This window comes from Plecotus auritus (genome assembly GCF_963455305.1).
Source record: "Plecotus auritus genome assembly, chromosome: 1".
NCBI lineage: Eukaryota > Metazoa > Chordata > Mammalia > Chiroptera > Vespertilionidae > Plecotus > Plecotus auritus.
This window is the reverse complement of record NC_137770.1, coordinates 63,065,216-63,085,806: the sequence shown is the minus strand read 5'-3', so window position 1 is coordinate 63,085,806 and position 20,591 is coordinate 63,065,216. Positions and strand designations below refer to the sequence as shown.

At 41.8% G+C, this 20,591-nt stretch overlaps 1 protein-coding gene across 1 annotated transcript in view; it reads right to left on the bottom strand.

Moving 5' to 3' along the window:
- CYP19A1 (cytochrome P450 family 19 subfamily A member 1) overlaps window positions 1-16,161 on the bottom strand; it is a gene marked incomplete at its 3' end in the record, with an annotated part of 31,889 nt that extends 15,728 nt beyond the window's left edge. Inside the window, exons 1-2 of the mRNA XM_080659597.1 lie at window positions 15,996-16,161; window positions 10,066-10,216 (exon numbers count right to left, since the gene is read on the bottom strand). Coding sequence (XP_080515723.1) covers window positions 10,066-10,216; window positions 15,996-16,140 — 296 coding nt within the window. The 5' untranslated portion in view covers window positions 16,141-16,161. The remainder of the gene's footprint in view (window positions 1-10,065; window positions 10,217-15,995) is intronic.
- Between the last annotated feature and the right edge of the window lie 4,430 nt (window positions 16,162-20,591).

The window sequence follows — 20,591 nt, the reverse complement described above, 5'->3', positions numbered from 1 at the left end:
TGTGCTGCTGGGTAGACAGTTGGAGCACAGAGTTCACAGAGGACCACAGAGTCAGTGCTCGGGCATAAACCAGGTCTCATTTATCACCCCTCGGCTCCATTGCTAACAAAGCATGCTCCAACTCTTATTCAGACTCCTCCAAGAGGCATGACAACAGGTGCTTCAAATTACCAGGCCTATGTCACAGTATTTATATGTGGACAACATGGCCAAATGCAAATTTCCAACAAAATGTAAGCATAGGCAGCTTTACTTCTCTCCATATATTTTCTGCAACTTCAAAAATTTCTACACAAGTATATTCAGATTGATAGCCATTTTTCTTGCGGGTATGAGAAAAAGGGACCAGGGTTTGAGAATTTAAAAAGGGGCAGAGCCCTGGCCAGTGTGGCACAATTGGTTGGAGCATCTTCCCATGCACAGAAAGGTCTCGGATTCGATTCCTGGTCAGGGGACATACCTAGGTTGTGGGTCCTGTCTCTGGTTGGGGCATGTGCAAGAGGCAACCAATGTTTCTTTCTTCCTCTCCTTTCCCCTCTCTAAAATCAATGAAGGGGTATCCTTGGGTAAGGATTGAAAATAACAAACAGGAAACATAAAAAAGGAGCAGAGTGGTTAGTAGAGGAAGAGCAGAGGTTTTCTGCAGTGCAACTATGGGAGACTTGAGGATAGCTGAGGCAGGGCAAACTGCCACCAGTCTGTGTTTCAGTTGTGTGAACAGGGCGGGAGGCAAGCCATGTATGAGGGGTGTCCATGTGTGCACTGGTGGGGATCTGCCACAGGCAGAGCTGTGGTGAGATAGTTCTTGACTTGGGGCTTGAGAACAAATCCACACAGGTCTGCTAGGTAAGTTGAAATAGATCCCCAGAGCGTTTTCTACTTGAGGATTTATAAATTATCCTATGTTTCTGAGACCAGAAAAGAGTTCAGAGACAGCTCTTAACATTGGAAAGGGACTGCACATTAAAAGCAGAGAAATAGGAAGAAAATATGCACATTATTGCGAGAAAGCAACATATATTTATAAACATCTCTTTGGTATTTATTACAAAAGAGGAAAACCTGGATTTTTTTTGGTGTGCAAGGGATAGAAGATGTAAAGTAATTGTGCAATGCCCAATTGTGCAAATTCAAGAGGCATAAAACATCATTGGTGTTATCTTCATTTTAGACAATATTGTTATTTTTTTGGTGAACTTAATATTTATTCAAGTTTTCATGAGTTTACTGCAAGCAACTTTGGTTCTCTCTCCTCATTTCTCCACTGAAATTTTGTTTCTCCACTGCAAAATCTCTTACTATGAGGGTTTCCTGAACATATAACTCTCAAACATGGGGTATGGCTGCTATAGTACATGCAACTTGTTCTTATGAGCCTACTTCTTACACTGGGCTGGAGTGACCGGCTTAACACTTGCTCCTCCCTGTCAAAGTTGACACTTGGCTCCTAAAAGAATGACTTTGCCTTAAGGAGGTTGTTTTGTTAATGCCTGTGAAAAACACATTCTCACAGAAGACACGGGCCAAAACAACTCTGTGCTGGCTGAGCGGATTAGGCTGTGAGCTAATTAGCCAAACCCTCCCACTTGTGATGGATTCCATAGTCCTATTTAAACTTTAAAAGAAAACCCCTGAAATAATGGCAGTACCATTAAGTGAATAAATTACTTGTGAAAAAATCATATGTTCAAATCAAAACACTCTGTATTAAGGAAAATGTTCTCTTGACTTGATTCCAGATAATATTCATCAAATGATCCCAAGTTTTAGACAAGTTTCCCTCTTCCTAGAAACAAGAACAAAAACGAAAAATCCAGATGCTTCTATTTATATTTCAGGGAGTTAACTTGACTGACAAACAGCTAAAATCTTGTCCTGTATAGAAAAATCATGCTACAGAGAAGACGGAAATTCTTAACAGATTTCAGAATTCTAGCTTTTCTTACCTTCCTTGACCTCATTCTATAATTAAAGCAGAAAGAAGTACTTTGTCTATTCTTTATTTAAAAAATTTGTATCTAAAATTTTTTAGTGTTTAGAAGACAAGCCGAACACTATTTTTCTTGCTCTGACCCCTGGAGCTTTTGTATACTACATTAACCACACTGGCCTGTCCATTTATGTTTTTATTACATAAAATAATTTATGTGATTCTCTATTGATGGATGTTTGTCCACTTATTTTGAGGAATTACTAATCAATTTTAAAAAGAAAATAAGAGCCCTAGCTGGTTTGGCTCAGTGGATAGAGCATTAGCCTGCGGACTCAAGGGTCCCAGGTTTGATTCCAGTCAAGGGCACATGCCCAAGTTGCGGGCTCGGTGCCCCGTGAGGGGCGTGCAGGAGGCAGCCTATCAGTGATTCTCTCTCATCATTGATGTTTCTCTTTCTCCTTCTCTCTTCCTCTCTGAAATCAATAAAAATATATTTAAAAATAAATAAATAAAACTCACCTTTATCACAATGTTTTTTGTTGTGTGTTTTTTTTTTTTTTAAAGAAAACAAGAAGCCCCAAACTTAAACCCAATGAAATGTTAGTTAATAAAGATATAACTTTTAAAATCAATGTGTCCCCTAGGGGGCACCAACATCTCAGTTATTTTGAGTCCCAGGCTCAGCCTTGGCAAAGGACTAAGCTGTCAAGACAGAAGTGGTACACACACACAGCAAGCCAAGTGTGACTGGCGGGCAGACAAGCAATTTCAACTAGGTCTTTTATCAAAAGTAGGCTAGCTTTATCTAACGAGAGTAAACTGGGAAAATGAGTAAGAGAAGGTTGGTGAGGAACAAAGAACCAGGCCCAGAGCTGTCTGGCACTCAGTAGCACATTAGAGAACTCGCCCCCCCCCCCCGAGCTTGTACACTGTAACACCAGTTGAGGGAGATGTTAACACCAGTTGAGGGAGATGTTATACACGATGGGAAAGTAAGAATTTCTCATCTTGAGGAGAGACTGAGGGAGTCCCCAAGCTCAGAGGGATAGAGGGTAGTGTTAGTTGTCTGGTAACTGGAGTCACTGTTCTTTAAACATAACTAAAGTAAAAAGATATCTCCAAAGATAGCAAACCTACTGTTTATTCAAAATGGAAAGGAGCCAGGAAGTAAGTTCTTAAGTGGTAAGTGTTCTGAGTTTAAAGGACCCACACGTCTATGGCCAGGTTCAAGAGTAATGAGCACTAGGAATAATGGAATAATTGGTCCCCAACATTTGGAAATACTTGCCTTGTCTAGACCTATTCTGTGCCTGAAGTTTATGCTCCATCAGTCTATCACCTTTTCACTGTCCTTTGCCCTTCTAATATCCTCACTTACCCAGCTTAAGTACTGGGGTCATTGTAAGAGATCAGACTGTAACCACCCTACCAAGTGATTACATTTAGTATCATTAATAGTGGGACAACCTTTCCTTGTCTCTTGATATGAAGCAGTATGAAATGCCTGTATTACCAAGGAACTATTATTACAAAAATGTTTACCCTGAATCTAATTAAGCATTTAGACCTAATTTTCAATTTATAAGAAATGCAGGGAATAGAAAAATATGTGAAATGACACCATAATGAAACAATGTGAGAAATTCAGAATGTGGGACAGCCTACAAGACAACTGACCTGGTCTCTTCCAAAGATCAATGTCATGGCGAGGGCAGGGGAGGACTACTCTTTTATCTTTCCTGTTCATTTGAACATGTTCTCAATAGAAAGTTTGAAAAATACTTTATTATCAATCATTAAAATCACTCTCTTCCATGCATCCTCAATTCCCCTGACCCTCTCCTTACTTTGCCATAGTTGTTTGGTAAAACCACAACCCTGGCTAAACCCAGTTCTTGGCTTACTCTGTGCTTTGCAACTGGCAGTTGAATGGCAGTGGGAACTGCCTCCCACCCCTACCCCCAGCCCCACCCCCACCCACACACTGCTGACAGTTCTCAGTTACATTTAAGTGGGCCCTTAGTGCAGCTAGCAAGTCTACTACATTTCCCTAGTCCAGTGGTCGGCAAACTCATTAGTCAACAGAGCCAAATATCAACAGTACAATGATTGAAATTTCTTTTGAGAGCCAAATTTTTTAAACTTAAACTTCTTCAAACGCCACTTCTTCAAAATAGACTCGCCCAGGCCGTGGTATTTTGTGGAAGAGCCACACCAAGGGGCCAAAGAGCCGCATGTGGCTTGCGAGCTGCAGTTTGCTGACCACGGCCCTAGTCCATTCACTCCCTCACTCACTCTTCCAGATGACTGTTGTATTCTGCCTCCTCTCTCTTCATATGTTCCACTTCCTCCCCCCTCACTCTCAGTTAAAGACTTTATTTCCAATTTTACTGAGAAAACAGAAGCAACTGGAATCTCTGCAAGCTCCAACCATCAGGATCTGTGCCCATATATTCAGCCTTCCCTCCTGTTCCTGTGGATGAAATTCCTACTTTATGGTAAACTGCTTAGGAAATATATTTCACCTGCTGCCTCCAATTCATCTTCCCCCATTCTTTACTCTAGTCAGACTTTTGCCTTCACCACTCTCTTGTCCCTACCTTGCTCTTGTCGAGGTTATCTGTGAACTTCCTATTGCTAAATGCAACACTCAGATCTCTGTATTCACATGTTATGGTTAGCAATCCCCTCTTCCCTGACATGTATTTGTCACCTGGTGTTCAGACCACCATCCTCTCCTGGTTTTCCTTTCTCTATCTAGCTTCCTTTGTTAGTTTCTGACTATGGTGGAGGGTCTTGTAGCCCACAGGAAGGAATATATCTGCCAAGAAGGACTCCTTGTGGTTAACGGTGCGAAATTCAAAATCAGAATCTAGCAGCCATTGTTTACATGCACACTACATATCAGGGAAAAGCCACAGACTGAGCTGCCAGCCTCCCTGCACTGTGTTCCTGCTCACTGAGCCAAACCTTATAAAGGAGTTACTAGAATCATATTTTGACCAATGGACTGAGACCTGCCCTGTCCAATCAGAGCTGCATGGCTTTCTCCCTCACTTTCTTTATGTCTTTATGTCCTCATTTGTATCTTTTCCAACAATGAAAGCAGCTCCCTAAGACCAATCAAGATGTGCTAATCCAACCATTCAGGACAGTGCTATTTAGAACAATCAAATGATGTAAATTTGGATTTCTCATTTGCATAAAATGGATCAATCAGGGTTCAAGGTGGGCACTTTATATATGTGAGCCTCCCATTTGCTTTGGAGATGCACACTTTCAGTTTCCACTGGAGGCTGCCTTTCCGTGGTTTGCAAACTGTTTATCTGAATAAAATTACTCCTTTCACCATACCACAGACTAGGGACTCCTGTTGGCATTGGATTGGTAACAGTGAGGTTTTGTTGACAGTCAGAAGGCTTAGACTTTGCTTCTCAACATCCCACTTAGACGTCTACAAGACCTGTCAAGTCAAAATGTCTGAAATGGAATCAAAGCTGATTTCTCCCCATCCCAAACTTGTCCCACCTATCTCACATAAGTCAGTATCTTCATTCTTGCAGGTGTTCAGGCACAAACTGTGGCGTCACCTTGACTCTCACACCCAATATTCGGTCTGTTAGCACCTATTGGCTTTGCCTTCAAAATATATCCAGAATTTCATCTTATTACTTTACTGCTCTCACCTGGACGAGCCACAACCATTTTTCGACTAATTTCTCTCTTTGTACCCATCCCTTGTCCCCTCACCATCTTTTCCAAACAGAGAAGCCAGAATAATTCTGCTGAAACATGAATAAGTCAGATATGTCACTCTTCTGCTTAAACTCCTTAATGGTTCTACATCTCACTCAGGGTACCAGCCAGAGTTGTTATAGTGGCCTGCAAGGCCCAACAAGATTTTGCTATCCTATTCCCTCTCTAACCTCATCTCCACTACTCTTCCACTAGCCATATTGTTATCCTTCTTATTCCTTAAATGTTTCAGACAGGCTCTTATCTCAGTGCCTTTGCATTTGCTGTTCCTTCTGTCTGGAATGTTTTTCCTCTAGTTTTCTGCATGGCCTTCTCCCTCACTTTCTTTAGGTCTTTATTTAAATGCTATTTCTCAATGAGGTCTGCTGTGACCACTTATTTACAATTGTGCTCCCAACCCTACAACAGACCCTCCCCATCCCCCTACTTTATTTTAATTTTCTGTGTAGCATATATCTACCTGTTAACTTTGTGACCAACCATCCTAGTTTGCCTGAGATTGTCCCAGTTTCAGCAATTAAAAATCCCACATCCTAGGAAACCCCATAGTTCCAGGCAAACTGAGATGGTTGGTTACCCTACTGATATACTATATATTTTACTTCTCTATTGTTAGTATATTAACAATAGAACAATGTATTTCTCTATGACAGTAGGGATTTTGGCTGATTTGTTTATGATATCCAGGGAACATAGTAACTTCTCAGTAAATATTTATTTAATAAATAAATGGAGAACCAATAATGACTATGATAACTTAGGATCATCTAGTGTTTAGTATTGAGAATAGTAAATTCTCAATAATTATATGCTTAAAGAATAAATGAATATGCCCTGGCTGGTGTTGCTTAGTTGGTTGGAGCGTTGCCCTGTACAGCAAAAGGTCACAGGTTTGATTCCTGGTCAGGGCACATACCCAGGTTGCAGGTTCAATCCCCAGTTGTTTGGGGCGAGTACAGGAGGCAACAGATCGATGTTTCTCTCTCCCTCTCTCTCTCTCCCTTCCTCTCTCTCTAAAATAAATAAAAAGAAAACATATCCTTGGGTGAGGATTTAAAAAAAAGAGTAAATGAATAAATTTCCTAAAACATGCACTATAACCCTAATTGCTATGTTAATTGCTAATATATATGTAAATATGACCCTAATTAGCATGTCCATTGCTAATTCTGCTTTATGGATGCTATCCACAATTTTTTTTTTGTATTCATGACAAAAAATAATTTATGTATGACATATAGTGTCATGCACAACTTCTGTAGACCCTCATTGATTTAGCACATACCTGATTAGGGAATTGTGCATACTTTATGTACAGATGATTAGATGGACCTTCCCCCAAAGCCTGGAGTTGCTCAGGCCACATTCCAGCAACACTCATGCCTGCCCAGCCCCCATCCCCACCCCCGCCCCTGTTCCTGCCCTGAAGTTCTGCACCCTCACCACTTCAGAACTAAACTGGTTAGAAAAGTTGAGCCATAATCTCTACACAGTTATAATGACTATAGATCTCAAACTTTTCAAAAGAAAAAAGATCTGGCAAACTATTCATATAAAAATAAAAAGCTTTCTGAGGTCCAATGGGGTCTTTTCAAGAGGTACAGGTAGTCCTGGAAGGAACCTGAAGGACAGGCAGGGAAAAGAGATAGGGACAAACATGTCCTATTCCTGTCGGGGGCGGGGTAGGCCCTTAACAAAATTGAGTGGCTCAGAGGCAATTAAAAAGAACACAAAGACTCCAACCAGTGAAAAGCCTGTGAGGACAGGACAAAGAGAACTGGAAGAGCTGGGGGGAAGGGCAGGATGGGTTGTGTCCACGTCTCCAGCGTGAATCAGCGCCTGACTTGGTTAGGTCACTAAGATACTTTTCTAATTAAGACAGCAGAGTGGCTGGATGCCACCCACCCCTCACTGTAATGAGGGTCCCAATTCAGGAAGTGGCTTTGGCTTCCAGGGAATTTATCTGGTGATGTAAGCATCCAGAATCTAAGAGTGATTTCTATTCTGGTTCCCTGCTCCTTTCTCCATGCGTCATTCTTCACTCCAATTCTAGTCTAATACGACCACCACCTGAGCTAGACCTAAAGGTAACACAACAAGACAAAACCATTCCAACTCCACTTAGCTGTTCCCCCAGCCCCAGGGAAAGGCCCCCTGCTCTGGAAACTTCTTACCTCTTCTCCCCTCTCAAGCTCCTCAGCACATTGGAATCACCCGGAGAGCTCTAAACACTGCTGGTGCCTGAGCATTGGTGTTTCTAAAGCTCTCTGAGTGACTTTAATGTGCAGCATGGGTGAGAACCACTGCTCCAGATCCTGAGCTGTGGGCAGATAACCTTTTGGATGAATATCCTGTGGGTCACTGCACCTGTCTGCAGGGGGAAATAGGTGACAAGGAAGGCAGATGCTGACTTGAGGTGGGGAAGACAGCTTGCTGTGCTGGGGATGTCCAATTCCCACGTCTAAATGTCATCAGTCCCAGGACATTTGGAGACTGCAGTCAGTTGCAAAAGTGAGTAAAATATTGATTATTTAAAATGAAAACATATCAAATTCACTCACATTTGGCTGACCAGCTCAATAGCTCAAGAGAGTGAAATCCAAGAGTAAGCATGGTCTAGCCCTGAGAAGGTGCTTCTCAAACTTGAGTGTGCCTCCAGCCACCTGGAGAGCTCCTGAAAACACATCAGTGGGCCCATCCCAGGCATTCCTATTTAGTGGGTCAGGTTGGGACCCAAGAATGTGCATTTCTAGTAAGTTCCCAGGTATGTTGATGCTGCTGGCTGAGGGACCACTCTGTGAGAACCACTACACTAGAGTGAAGTAAAGTGACGTTTCCATTTGAAGCTGTTTACATCAGTTGTGTAAGCATGGTCCGCCTTAAAAGTGCAACATCACCAAACTGAAGGAACAGAAAAAACCGAGGCAAAAAGTGAGGTGTTAGATTGGTCAAAAATAACATTAAAATAGTTAAAAATATTTGGAAGGATAATACATTTTTCTCCCTTACTTCCTTCTTTCAGGTATTTGCTTCAGAGAATTGGGCTTTGAGGATAATAGGGTATTTTATGAAATGATATATGTAATATTGGCCTGAAAAAAAATCAATGTAGTTTCCAGAAATGCTTCACTTTACTTCTGGGTGATAGTTTATGATCTAAACAAATCATTCTAATAAATCAGTAAAAGACCCTGGCCAGCCTTAGTTTGTGGGTAAAGCCCCATTAAGGATTGTAAATATAAAAATTCATTAATGAGACAGTGTTGGCAAAGCTGCTAAAAATCTAGTAAAGATAGCTGGAAGTCTAGTCAAATATGTTCTTTCTGACATTCTTCATTTTCTATGATCCTATATAATAAAAGCCTAATATGCAAATTGTCCCCTTGACCCAGAGTTCAAATGGGATTTTGAACGCTCACTATGACATGAGCTGACCACCAGGTGGTAGCACGGAACATGGCGGATGTTGGTGATGCGGCGCTTCAGTGGAGGTGCTGCCAGCCCCAATGGGCCCCAACAAGAGTGGGACCGCTGCGGGATGGTGGAGCAGGTGAATGGGCGGCGCCAGGCCAAGGCGAGGTTCCAGGCAGGGCTGCAGGGCTGCGAGGCTAGGGGCACGAGCTGGGCCCCAACTCATGCCCCCAGCCTCACAGCCCACCCCAAGGGACCCCACCTATGCATGAATTTGTGCACTGGGCCTCTAGTTACTAAATAAGAAAACGGGTATTTCACAAAGCTAATTCTATACAATCAATGCATGTTTGATTAATCCTGGAGTGAATTCAATCTGCTAAAGTTATCTAGAAAATATAACAATGGGGGGGCATCATTTCTTCTAATAGGCAATAGTATTCCTGCTTTATTTAATAAGATCACTCAGCTGGGACACGGGCATGCAGTCATAAATAGCATAGCGTCAGATGGATGGCTTCTTTATCTACTGTCTACCCTTCTAGCGGTGCCCAGTAGCTTGGTATTAGAAACACACTAGCAAACTGGTACTGTCAGATTTTTGTCTCAGGCATGCTTAGGAAAGCAGAAAAGATAATGCCTCTCTCTAAAGTATGTTTTGTTGAAACCAGACCATCTATATTCTCCACATTCACTGATTAGAGAGATTGTGAATACTTTCCCAGCTTTCCAGAGTTCTTTATCTATGTAGCACTGGCTTCAGGCAAAGCCCATTCATTGTTTGTTCCACTTGTTTGCAATGTTAGATTTTTTTACCTAGGAATATCTCACTTTCACTGAACTAATAAAAACATAGCCTCAAGAACAAAGATGGCAAGATATCAAAATAAGTAAGTTTGTTTTTTGAATAGAAAAAAGCCCAGCTTTGACTTTAAAAATGGGTCTCTGATTATTAATAGACTTACTTGCTGATAATGAGTGTTTCCTCTCCACATACCCAGACTCTCATGAACTCTCCATACATCTTGTTGTAGTAGTTGCAGGCACTGCCAATCCCCATCCACAGGAACCTGAAGTGGGAGATGAGGGGCCCAATTCCCATACAATAGCCAGGACCTAGGAAAACCATCAAGTCACAGTCAGCATTCCACTTACACCAAAAAGAGAGGCTGCTTTTCTACTGCTGTTCTTGTTCTTTTTATACCTAAGTGTTTTTTCACATCTCCTGATGTATATCTGTGAATCACTAAAAATTAAAAAAACAACAACAACCAGTAAGCTTAACTAGAATTTCTTTACCCCTCCATGAGTAAAAAGGAATTCATTGTCCACACCATACTAGTTCCATTTGGTCTCAATCATTTCATTCAGAATGAACTAGGGCATGTGTCTACTGTTTTCTTGCCATGTTAAATGGTGTCAGTGAGTTTCAAATACAAGTTTATCAGTCTGTCAGTTATAAGCATAGTCACCAGGGAAAGTGACAAACTGACAGATCTGTTTGACTGCCTAGTTTTGTCTGAAAACTTTTGGTTTAAATCCCCCAGTTGACCTAATGAGTGGATCAGAATTAGGTTGTAGTTTTGATATAAACTTTTATAAAAAATGTTATGGTGTAACCTTTTAAACTAAGAAAAACATGGTCTGCAAAGGTAATGTCCAAACAAATAATATTCATCCTCTAAAAAGGACTCAGTTTAAGAAAAGAATCTTAAGCTAAATCTCATTAGGCAAAATAAAGCTAAAACTTGAAGTAGGCAGTGAGTCTGATCAGTTTTTAGACCAGAGTCTTAGTCCTTCGGTGTGGTTTTACTCAGCCACTTTCATCCTTGCTTATGCAGACAAAGACAGAATTTTAAAAAATTAATTTATTGATTCTAGAGAAAGATGAATGGAGAGAGAGAGAAACACTGATTTATTGTTCCATATATTTATGCATTCATGTATAAATTGGTTGATTCTTGTATATGCCCTGACTGGGAAGATGCTCCAACCAACTGAGCTACCCTTCCAGGGCAGACAAAGGCAGAATTTTGAAGACAGGAATTCAGTGAACAACTATGGAATTTTCTGTTGCATATATCAGACTAGAGACCCAGTGCACAAAATGCAAGTACTGGGGGAAGGATCCCTTAGCCCGGCCTGTGCCCTCTCGCAGTCTGGACCCCTTGCTCCTTACCGCTTGGCTCGCTGCTCCTTAGCACTGCCACAAAGGTGGGAAAGGCTCCCGCCACTGCCACTGCACTCACCAGCGATGAGCCTGGCTTCTGGCTGAGCAGCACTTCCCCTGTGTGAGCGCACTGACCACCAGGGGGCAGCTCCTGCATTGAGTGTCTGCCCCCTGGGGGTCAGTGCGCATCATAGCGACTGGTCATTCTGGTCATTCTGCCGTAATGGTTGCTTAGGCTTTTATTATATAGATATCAAACTTGGTAGCTTGAATTTACCAGTGGTGGTGAAAAGTTAGACAAAGGCTTTTTGAAGAGATTTTAAGAATTTATGTATAAAGTATTAGTTTTCTAAATCTTCTCCTTTAAGTCCATTCTGTTAGTGAGATATTTATAAAGCAAAACATGCACAACTGTGTGAGGCAGTATTCTCACTTTATGGGCAGTAGTTGTGTAATAATAATCTAGATAATCTAAGCTTTTTCTTGAGTAATCTAAATTAGATGTTTAGTTCCAAATTTGGCAAAGTTCTTAATTATGCAAGAGTTGTATTAATGTGGGCAAGACTGTTAGCTGTTTTTCTTCAACATAAAGAACTTTGTTCACATCTATAGAAGAAAAACATTTTCAAAGGGTTCTAAATCTTTTATACTAATAACACTATAAGTAGATAACTGACTTTATATAAAATAATTCCATTAAGTTCTTAAAAAGATTTAAATAAGCAAGTTTAATTGAATATGTATTTCCTTAAAAATGTCATGAGATATACTAACCTGCTATCAATTGAAATATGCATAATAACAAAATACTTTATTGGATAGTTACAACTTGAAACATTGTACATGATCTATAAATGTTTTCTGAATGAATTTTTAAAATTAATTAGATGTATATATAATATAGAAAATAAACTTTTACATGTCATTCTTTTTTAGAGTATTTTAGGTTGCACTTATATTTTTATAAAAATAGAAAAATATCATTGTATTAAATACATTTATTCCAAATGAGGTCAAACATCTGGCTATTTGGAGGTAGATTTATTCAACATTTGCTTCCTCAATGTCCTAGGCTCATGAGAAACAAAGATTGCACTTTTCATTTTTTATCTAAAAGTTTGGGAACCACCATTCAAACATAAAAGATGACAGTGCAGAGTTGTGTCTACTCAAAAGGGAGATTGCAATGAACTTTATTTAGGTTGGAAACACGAGTGTTCTAACCAGAAGAGAATCAGAGTGTTGGGTCCTTAGTGATCATTCATATGTCAGCTTAATTCATCCAACAAACACTTACTGAAACCCAACTAGGTATAGACACTAGTTCCAAATTAGGGACTAGAGATGGGATGATAAGTGTAAGTAGGTCCCCAGCAGAATCCCAGGCAGGAGGGGAGGGTAAGTAAAGAAAAAGTACAAAATCAAGCAGTTATAACACAATATGATCCTTTCATTTACACACATATCTTACACCTTCCAGCCAGAGAGAAGAATGCTCTAAGAGGGGAGAAACTTCAGTAGGACATTAGGGAAATATTCTGGTTGCAGCCACATATGAAGCTGCTCTCTGCTTCTAGGTTTTGGAGATGCTTATCTAGGCATGCAACAGATGTAGGAGCCGTTTTCACCCTAAGAGGAGCAGTAAATGCTTGACTACAATTTAGTATAGAGACAGCCTTTGTGAAGCCAACAACTGGGCCTCTTTCCTGCTATCTAATGAAGAAACTGTTGTGTGAAAGGTATTTCACATTGGGTATACACCCTAGAGAAACCTGCACACACGGATGTTCATAGCAGCACTATTCACAATAAGCCCCAAACTGAAGACACCCAAATGCCTTTCAACAGTAGAAACAGTAATTAAATATAAGATGTTTGTGTAACTACAGCCCATATGAACTACAGCTGCAGGCCACCACGAGAATGAATCTTACAAGTATAAAATTGAGCAAAAGAAGCAAGATAGAAGAGCAAGTAATATAGGATCCCATTGCTAAAACATTTAAAATCAGGCAGCACTAAACTACATATTGTTTGGGGATGTGAAATTAGGTGGTCAAACTGTAAAAAAGCAGGGAGTAATTATCACCTAACAGAAACACGTTTACTACTGGGGGAGAGAGGGTATGATTGAAAAGACACAAGAGGTGTTTTTGGGGACTCTGCTGACATTCTATTTTTTGTCCTGGAACGTGATGACATGTTTATTTGTGCTCTATTCCATAAAATATTTTCTTAGAGGAGAAAAGAGAATATATTGCAGTGTCCTTTCCCCTGGGTCCCCTGTAGGGACCTGGTGCCCAGAGCAGAGAGAGGCTCTGGGGGAGAAGACCCATGTGCAAGGTTGGGGAATAGCTGTGTGTTTTGGGGGAAGAGCTGCCAGGTGCCAGGAACTGTGAATCCTGCACAGAGATCAGTGAACTCTTAGCATTTCCCCAGAACCAAAGCTTCTAGAGCTCCTAATTCCTCACCCAGACTCTCATAGCTCTCCCTGGCATGGAGTCACCTGTCTGTGCATCATCTCTGTACCCTCATGTCTCCCTCACCTCCCAGAGCCTCATATAGCAGGGACACTCAGTACATGTGGGTTGAAGAAGCTTAGATTTGAGTCCAAGTATTATTACTTAGTAGACATGCAATATCTACCCTCTTTTAGTTTCAGGTTCTTTATCTGCAGAATAGGCAGAAATACACCCACCCCACCAGAGTGCTATGAGGATCACAAGAGAAAATGGGTATGAAGTTGCTTTGTTGTAAACTATAACTTAAACTTAAGGGCTTTGAATCATTGCACCTTCTTAAGCTCCTTTGGCTTTCACTGACCCTGAGCTTCCTGAAACCTGTAAAATTGAGAACCCAGAGACCAGTGACGAGAGGGAACTGGCCAAAGGAGTTTAGAAGTATTGGTTGGAACTACCCCAGCAAAGCCAATTTCCTCACTTTTCCTACCCCAACAAGGAACATGGGATCTCAGAGTCTGTGCCACAGGGGATTCTGAGCAGACCTTCCATTTTCAAAGGGAAAGCCTGGACCTAGAAGATCCCTGACTAGCAAAATGAGCAGCCACATGGGAAGTAGGGCTTCCGGTTGCCCCACCATACATGTGCATTCACTTTCCATGCAGCTGGGCATCTGACAGGCCATTTCTCTCTCACCTGTAAGATGGGGAGGTTGAACTTCCTGGTTTCTCATTTTTGTCAAACATTTTGCTGGGCGAGGCAGATTGCCTCTCTGGGGTTCAGTATCCCCTTCTGTCAAATGAAGGTGTTGGACTTATATCTGTGGCTCTCAACCCTGGCTGCTCAGGAAAAAATCACTTGGGGAGATTTTTTTCAAGTATCAGCATGGGGGCCCCTCTTCACGTGTGGCTGAGAGCCACAGCACTATGTGACCTGTCAGTGTATGGCAGCATGGTGTCCCTGGCCCACAGCAGGGAGCAGAGTGGGTGGCCACTGAGGCTCCTGACCCATAGCTCCAGGTATGCCAGTTCTCATGCTTGCCCCCTAGACTGACCTCCTCACTTGTGGGGCTGAGGGAGTTCTACCACCACCTGCAGCATAAACATCTGTGTGTGTGTGTGTGGCGGGGGAAGGGACTAGTTTAAAATGCACCTACTTCACCTCCACTATTCCTGGAATCTGACCTGGGAGCCCACTGGGGAAGAAGAAGTTCAGTGAGAAAGGATTTCAAGTTAAAGACCATGGAAGAATCTTCCCTCAGACCCCATCAGGGAGTAGAGAACAAAATTAAATGTTCTGTTAAATTGGGCATCAAAGTAACCTAAAGTACCAGGCTGAATTAGATAGAGAGACAGGCAGTTCTCTGGAAATTCTTAAAGAATCCAGACACAGGGCACTTTGCACCGGCCCCATACTCTGGCTCTAAATTACTCTGTGTTGAGGCACACTTCCACGCTTGGAAGTGTGTAATGACTATGCTCCTGAAATACAGCCTTACTGTATAGCTTATGGGATTGGGGCAGATGCCTGCCACAAGGAATTTTCACTGAAAACTAAAGAACTAGTCTGATATTTCTGATTCATTCTGAATTAATCTGATGGTGGTGGAGTGCTGGGGGTTTCTATTGAATTTATCCAATTATTTATATTATACTCTACTTTTGATTGACCCACAGATTTTGTTGAAGAATCTATCAGGGTGTGATGTTCAAAGGGAATTGTAGTGGTCCCCATTCTTCCAACTGCCCAGGTCTCATCCAGTCCTTATGGTGACACCATTATCACCCCCTCCCCTTAAGAACAAAAGAAAATGAAGAGGGAGGTTAATGGAAGGCAGGGAGAAGGCCTGGATGAGGCAGAGTGGGAAGGAGAAGGAAAGGAGTACAGAAGGTATTCCAGAGACTTTTCCACCTTCAGAGCAAAATTGGTATGAATTTGAATCCAACAAATAAACAACAAAAAAGCCTGAAATTTTACCTTGCTCCTTCCAGTCTCAAACTTACCTTAAAGGGTTTGTGCCAAGTCTGCCTTACCAGAGATAACCACAGAGTAGAAGGTGTTATCTAATGTATTTTAAAATACTTTCATTTAAAATGTACAGATAATTGATATAAAAATTTTCACCTGAGTCTTCATTTGCTAATGTTGCTGTGGGGTTCAGCCATCTCCCCAGGTTTGCTCTGTGTCTTTTACAAAATTTTCTTTACCCTCCTGGACCAAAAACCCAAGTAAATAATCTTAGATACAAAACTGAACGACGACTTACCTGGGATTGAGGATGTGTCCTCATAATTCCAGACCAAAAAAAGAAAGCCAGTGAGCAGCAGGATGGGCATGGTGGCAACAGGAACAGCTTCGGGCACTACGCTGGTAATGTTATAATGCACTGGGTTCAGCATTTCCAAAATCATACTCTGTTCCTCTATCTCAATGGAGGCAAGTTAAAGTCCTGTGGAAATCAAAGGGGCCGAAAAATTAGAGAATCCCTCAAGAGGTATAGCTAGGACTCCTGTCCCTTGAGAAGATGCTGTATTGTAGAGAGCTGCACTTTGTTTTATAACGTGATTGGACACTTAGACAAGACAAATTTGACTTGTGGGTACAAGTCAAAACAAGCAAGCCCAAGAGAGATCTTTTGGCTTGACATGCAACATTTCTGACCTTGATAGAGTCTCAGGTTCATTTAGACGCTTGGTCTGATAGAACCTTATCATTTTGCCCTTGAGTGGATAGAGTGACTGAATTCCCAATCGAGAGCCAAATTTCTTACCAAAATACAAGAAAATGAAGCTCATTCCAGAGGTGGAGTCATTCTGTGACTTCATCAGCAGATTTTGTGTAGGCAATCTTTTCCCCTTGCAGCCAAATCACTTTTTTTTTAAAAAAAGCAATCCCCCACACCCTTCCTTGCTCAAAATTGCTTTCCCTAAAGAATAAGCTTTTCTAGCAAGAATGTGTTTCTTGGTCATCAGTGAGGCATTCTCAGAGCCCCCCATTAGATTCTCTATTGAATTCAAGTTGACTCACTCAGGACAAGTGAGGCTTAACACCTTTTGCATCACAGGCTGAATTAAGCAATGCCTGTGGGGGCCAATGTCCGAGGTAATAGGAAAGAAGAATGGGAGAGGAAGAATAAAGAAGAGGAAAAAGAACAGGAATTGGAAGGAGGAAGAAAAGAAAGGACAGAGTAGAATGCCACCTGTGATAGGCTCAGGTGCCACTCAGCAACCTTGCTCCTCACAGCAGCTAACCTCCTGTGCAAGACGATTTTCAGTTTGATTTGCTGGTTCTGTTTTTCAACAACATAATGTTGAGCCTGTCTTTACAGTAAGGTATCCTAGTATCTATACTCTCAAGAGAGAGTTTCAGAGATGCTGATTTGTTGAAGATACCTAGATTGAATAAATTTGAATAGAGCAACTATTCAATGCAGTTGCCCAGGGGCTGATGACTACTTCAGGTTTACCTTCCCTTAGAAAGTGCCTGAAGTTTCCAGGACTTGTAATGACTCTGAAACAGATTTTGGCTGGGTTTTATCTAGTAATAAGGTGCTAGATTCTTAGCCAGGGCTTCTAATTGGATTTCAGGGGCTCTGTGAACTCCCTGAAATGCTGCATAAAATGCTGTATCTGCTCATCTGCCCTTTTCAGGGGGAAAGAAGCTAGACCTCTCATCACATTCTTAAAGACTGTGTACTTATAATTCTCCCAAGACCCATTTGAGATCTTAATCATCCAACCAAAGACCCATTTCTAGCAACTACTTTCAATTGCTTGATTCGGTCTATTTTCCCACTTTTTAAATAATCATTAACAGTTAAGTACAAGACACTAAAAATACCTGTACATGTATTGAAAAGTTAAATTGTGTGTGTGTGTGTGTGTGTGTGTGTGTGTGTGTGTGTGTGTGTGTGTAAAGTTGAGATTGGAATTCAGCAATGTTTCTGTAATTATCTGGTTCCTTTGTTAATGAGTAGGCGCTGATTTGCACAGGTTCAGTTTTTTGGTTTTTAATTTCCAGAATGGAATTTGATATTCTGAGTAAGCTCCTGTGACTTTCTAATAGCAGGACCCTCCAGGTTTCTATTCATATTGATGAGACCTGAAACCAGTGTTAAAAGCATAAGTGGAGAAAGTGATTGTGACAAAAAGGAGGATGATGTCACAAAGGAAATGATGCTGGCAGAAAACTTCACATTGAAGGAACTCTCAGATATTTCACAACATTGAAAACACAAGGGATAAAATATTGGGAGCTGATGCAGATTTATAAAGGAGTATGACAATTCACCGAGGTGTTCACCAAGGTATGCTCCCTTGGTATCCTAAGTTATACAAAGAAGGCATGACCTGTTCAGATACTCTCGATATGTGTGCTTTTTAAACAAACAAAGAAAACACTTTAAGAATTGCAGTGTTTCTAATGTTTTAAATTACAGTGTATTAAATATTAGTTTTACTATTTTTTTTCATTTTCCTATACATTAAAAGCCTACAGTAAGAGTTTTTAATGTTTCAACAAAAATGTGGAAGGTCACAGCAGTGATTTTTCTCTCTTGGTTTTGATTTGGCGCAGTTTCAGCTTGTGTGTCACTTTTAGAATCCCACATTATTGTGTGAGGTGAGGATTGCCTTGATGTCTAAACGTTTAGTGGGGCTAGGAAGCTCGGTTTCTCATCTTCCTAAAAAGTTCATGAAGGTGACTCAAAGTACCATTTAAAGACCTGACAGGCTAAGATTTTTTAAATTGATCTTTTAGATAGAGAAGGGGAGGTGGGGGAAAGAGAGAGAGATACCAATTTGTTGTTTCAGTTATTCATTGGTTGCCTCTTTTTTTAAAAAATATATTTTATTGATTTTTCACAGAGAGGAAGGGAGAGGGATAGAGAGCCAGAAACATCGATGAGAGAGAGACATCGATCAGCTGCCTCCTGCACACCCCCCACTGGGGATGTGCCCGCAACCAAGGCACATGCCCCTGACCGGAATCGAACCCGGGACCCCCCAGTCCACAGGCCGATGCTCTAGCCACTGAGCCAAACCAGTTAGGGCTGGTTGCCTCTTGTATGTGTTCTTATCAGAGATCGAACCCATAACCTTGGTGTATCAGGACTATGCTCTAACCAATTTAGCTACCCAGCCAGGGCAGGATGAGAATTTTTTTTTATGCTAACAAAGCATTTTGCTATATGTCAAGCACTTTACAAATATTAAGCCATTCATCCTCACTACAGTCATAAGAGCCAAGTGTGAGGATCCCCATTTTACAGGTGATGAAACTGAGGCAAAGTCCTAGGGCACCCAACTTGTTTGTGGCAGAACTGGGATTGGAGTTCATATAGTCTGTCTCTAGAGCCCATGCTCTTTATTTTTAAAGAATATACACACGCACACACACACAGAGACACACACGTGTGTGTGTGTGTGTATTTATTTATTTATTTTATTTCATGAAGGGAGAGAGAGAGATAGAAACATCAATGATGAGAGAGAGAGAGAGAGAGAGAGAGAAACATCAATGATGAGAATCATTGATCAGCTGCTTCCTGCATGGCCCCACTGAGGATTGAGCCAGCAACCCTGGCATATGCCCTTACCAGAATCAACCTCCTGGTTCATAGGTAGATGCTCAACCACTGAGTCACACCAGTGGGTACAGAGTCCATGCTTTTAATCATGCCATTTTGTTGCCTATTAGGGATTCATTCGGTCCCTATATTCAGGGACTTTTTAATCATTTATGTTCATTCCTAGGCTATTCAGAATGACTCCCTTTAAAGGAATAAGCTTTATAGACCTCAGAAAAAAGATTATCTTCTCCTTGTGTATTGGTTTCCTGTTTGGTAGGACATTCTGATAGGCCACACAGACAGGTTACACAGAGGCCTTTGAGTGGTGGTACCAGAACTTTGTAGAGGTTGCTTACATGTCTTGGGTGCCAGGAATCCTCTCCCCTCACCTCCATGCATATGTATACATATAATTTATATACACACACAGACATTTATTTGCAGGGTGGTCTCTACTCTCCACTTGCTGGGGCATCGTACAATGAGCTCTGGCCACCTAATGAACCAGACCTGTGCTCTTGTGCTGCATGGAGCTGCGGGCATCCTAACACCTTCACTTAATGCCTCACCAACCTCAGGGCAAGGAAATGCTAGTGCTATACCCAGAGTCCCCAGTCTGAGTGGGCCAAAGGCCCTTAGAGATATAGCAGAGCCTGTATGTCCTGGTGACTTTGGGATCAGGACACACCATGGACCCACAGTGCCAAGAGGGGCTCCCAGGTGCCCTGATATAGCCCTGACCCTCTGCAGAGTAGGGAGGCAGGCTCCAACCTTACAGAAGTTCTGCCTAGCCTGGCCAGACACTTCTAAATGCTACCTTGCAGAATAGGGGCCACCTGTCCAGCAGGGAGATGACCTGACCACCTTGGATGTCAAGCCTGCCCTCCTTCTCATTCTCTCCAGCACACCTGGTTTGTTCTTCTTTTTGCCCCCACTCCCAGAGAAATGAGACCCAGCCACCTGCTGCATCTTCTGATTTGGGTATCCACAGAGGGTTGCCTCCTGGGGCTGCTGTTAGGAGAGAGACAGATGTGACCTCAGCCACCCAGGGCTGACCAGGTCTTGGAGGGGGAGATACATACTCCTATTGAACAGTTTCCCAGGCCAGAGAATGTCCTGTCCCAGGGAGGGGCTGCTGAGTGGAGCTGAGGGCCTGGAGGGATAAAAGTGGGGGGAGAATAAGCATGATGCTAAGCAGAAAGAATGATCAGCAAAGAACAGAAAGAAGGCTGGTGACCCAGGGCTCAGAGAGTGGAGGAGTGGGGTTTACTGGGGATGGAGATAGTGATAGGG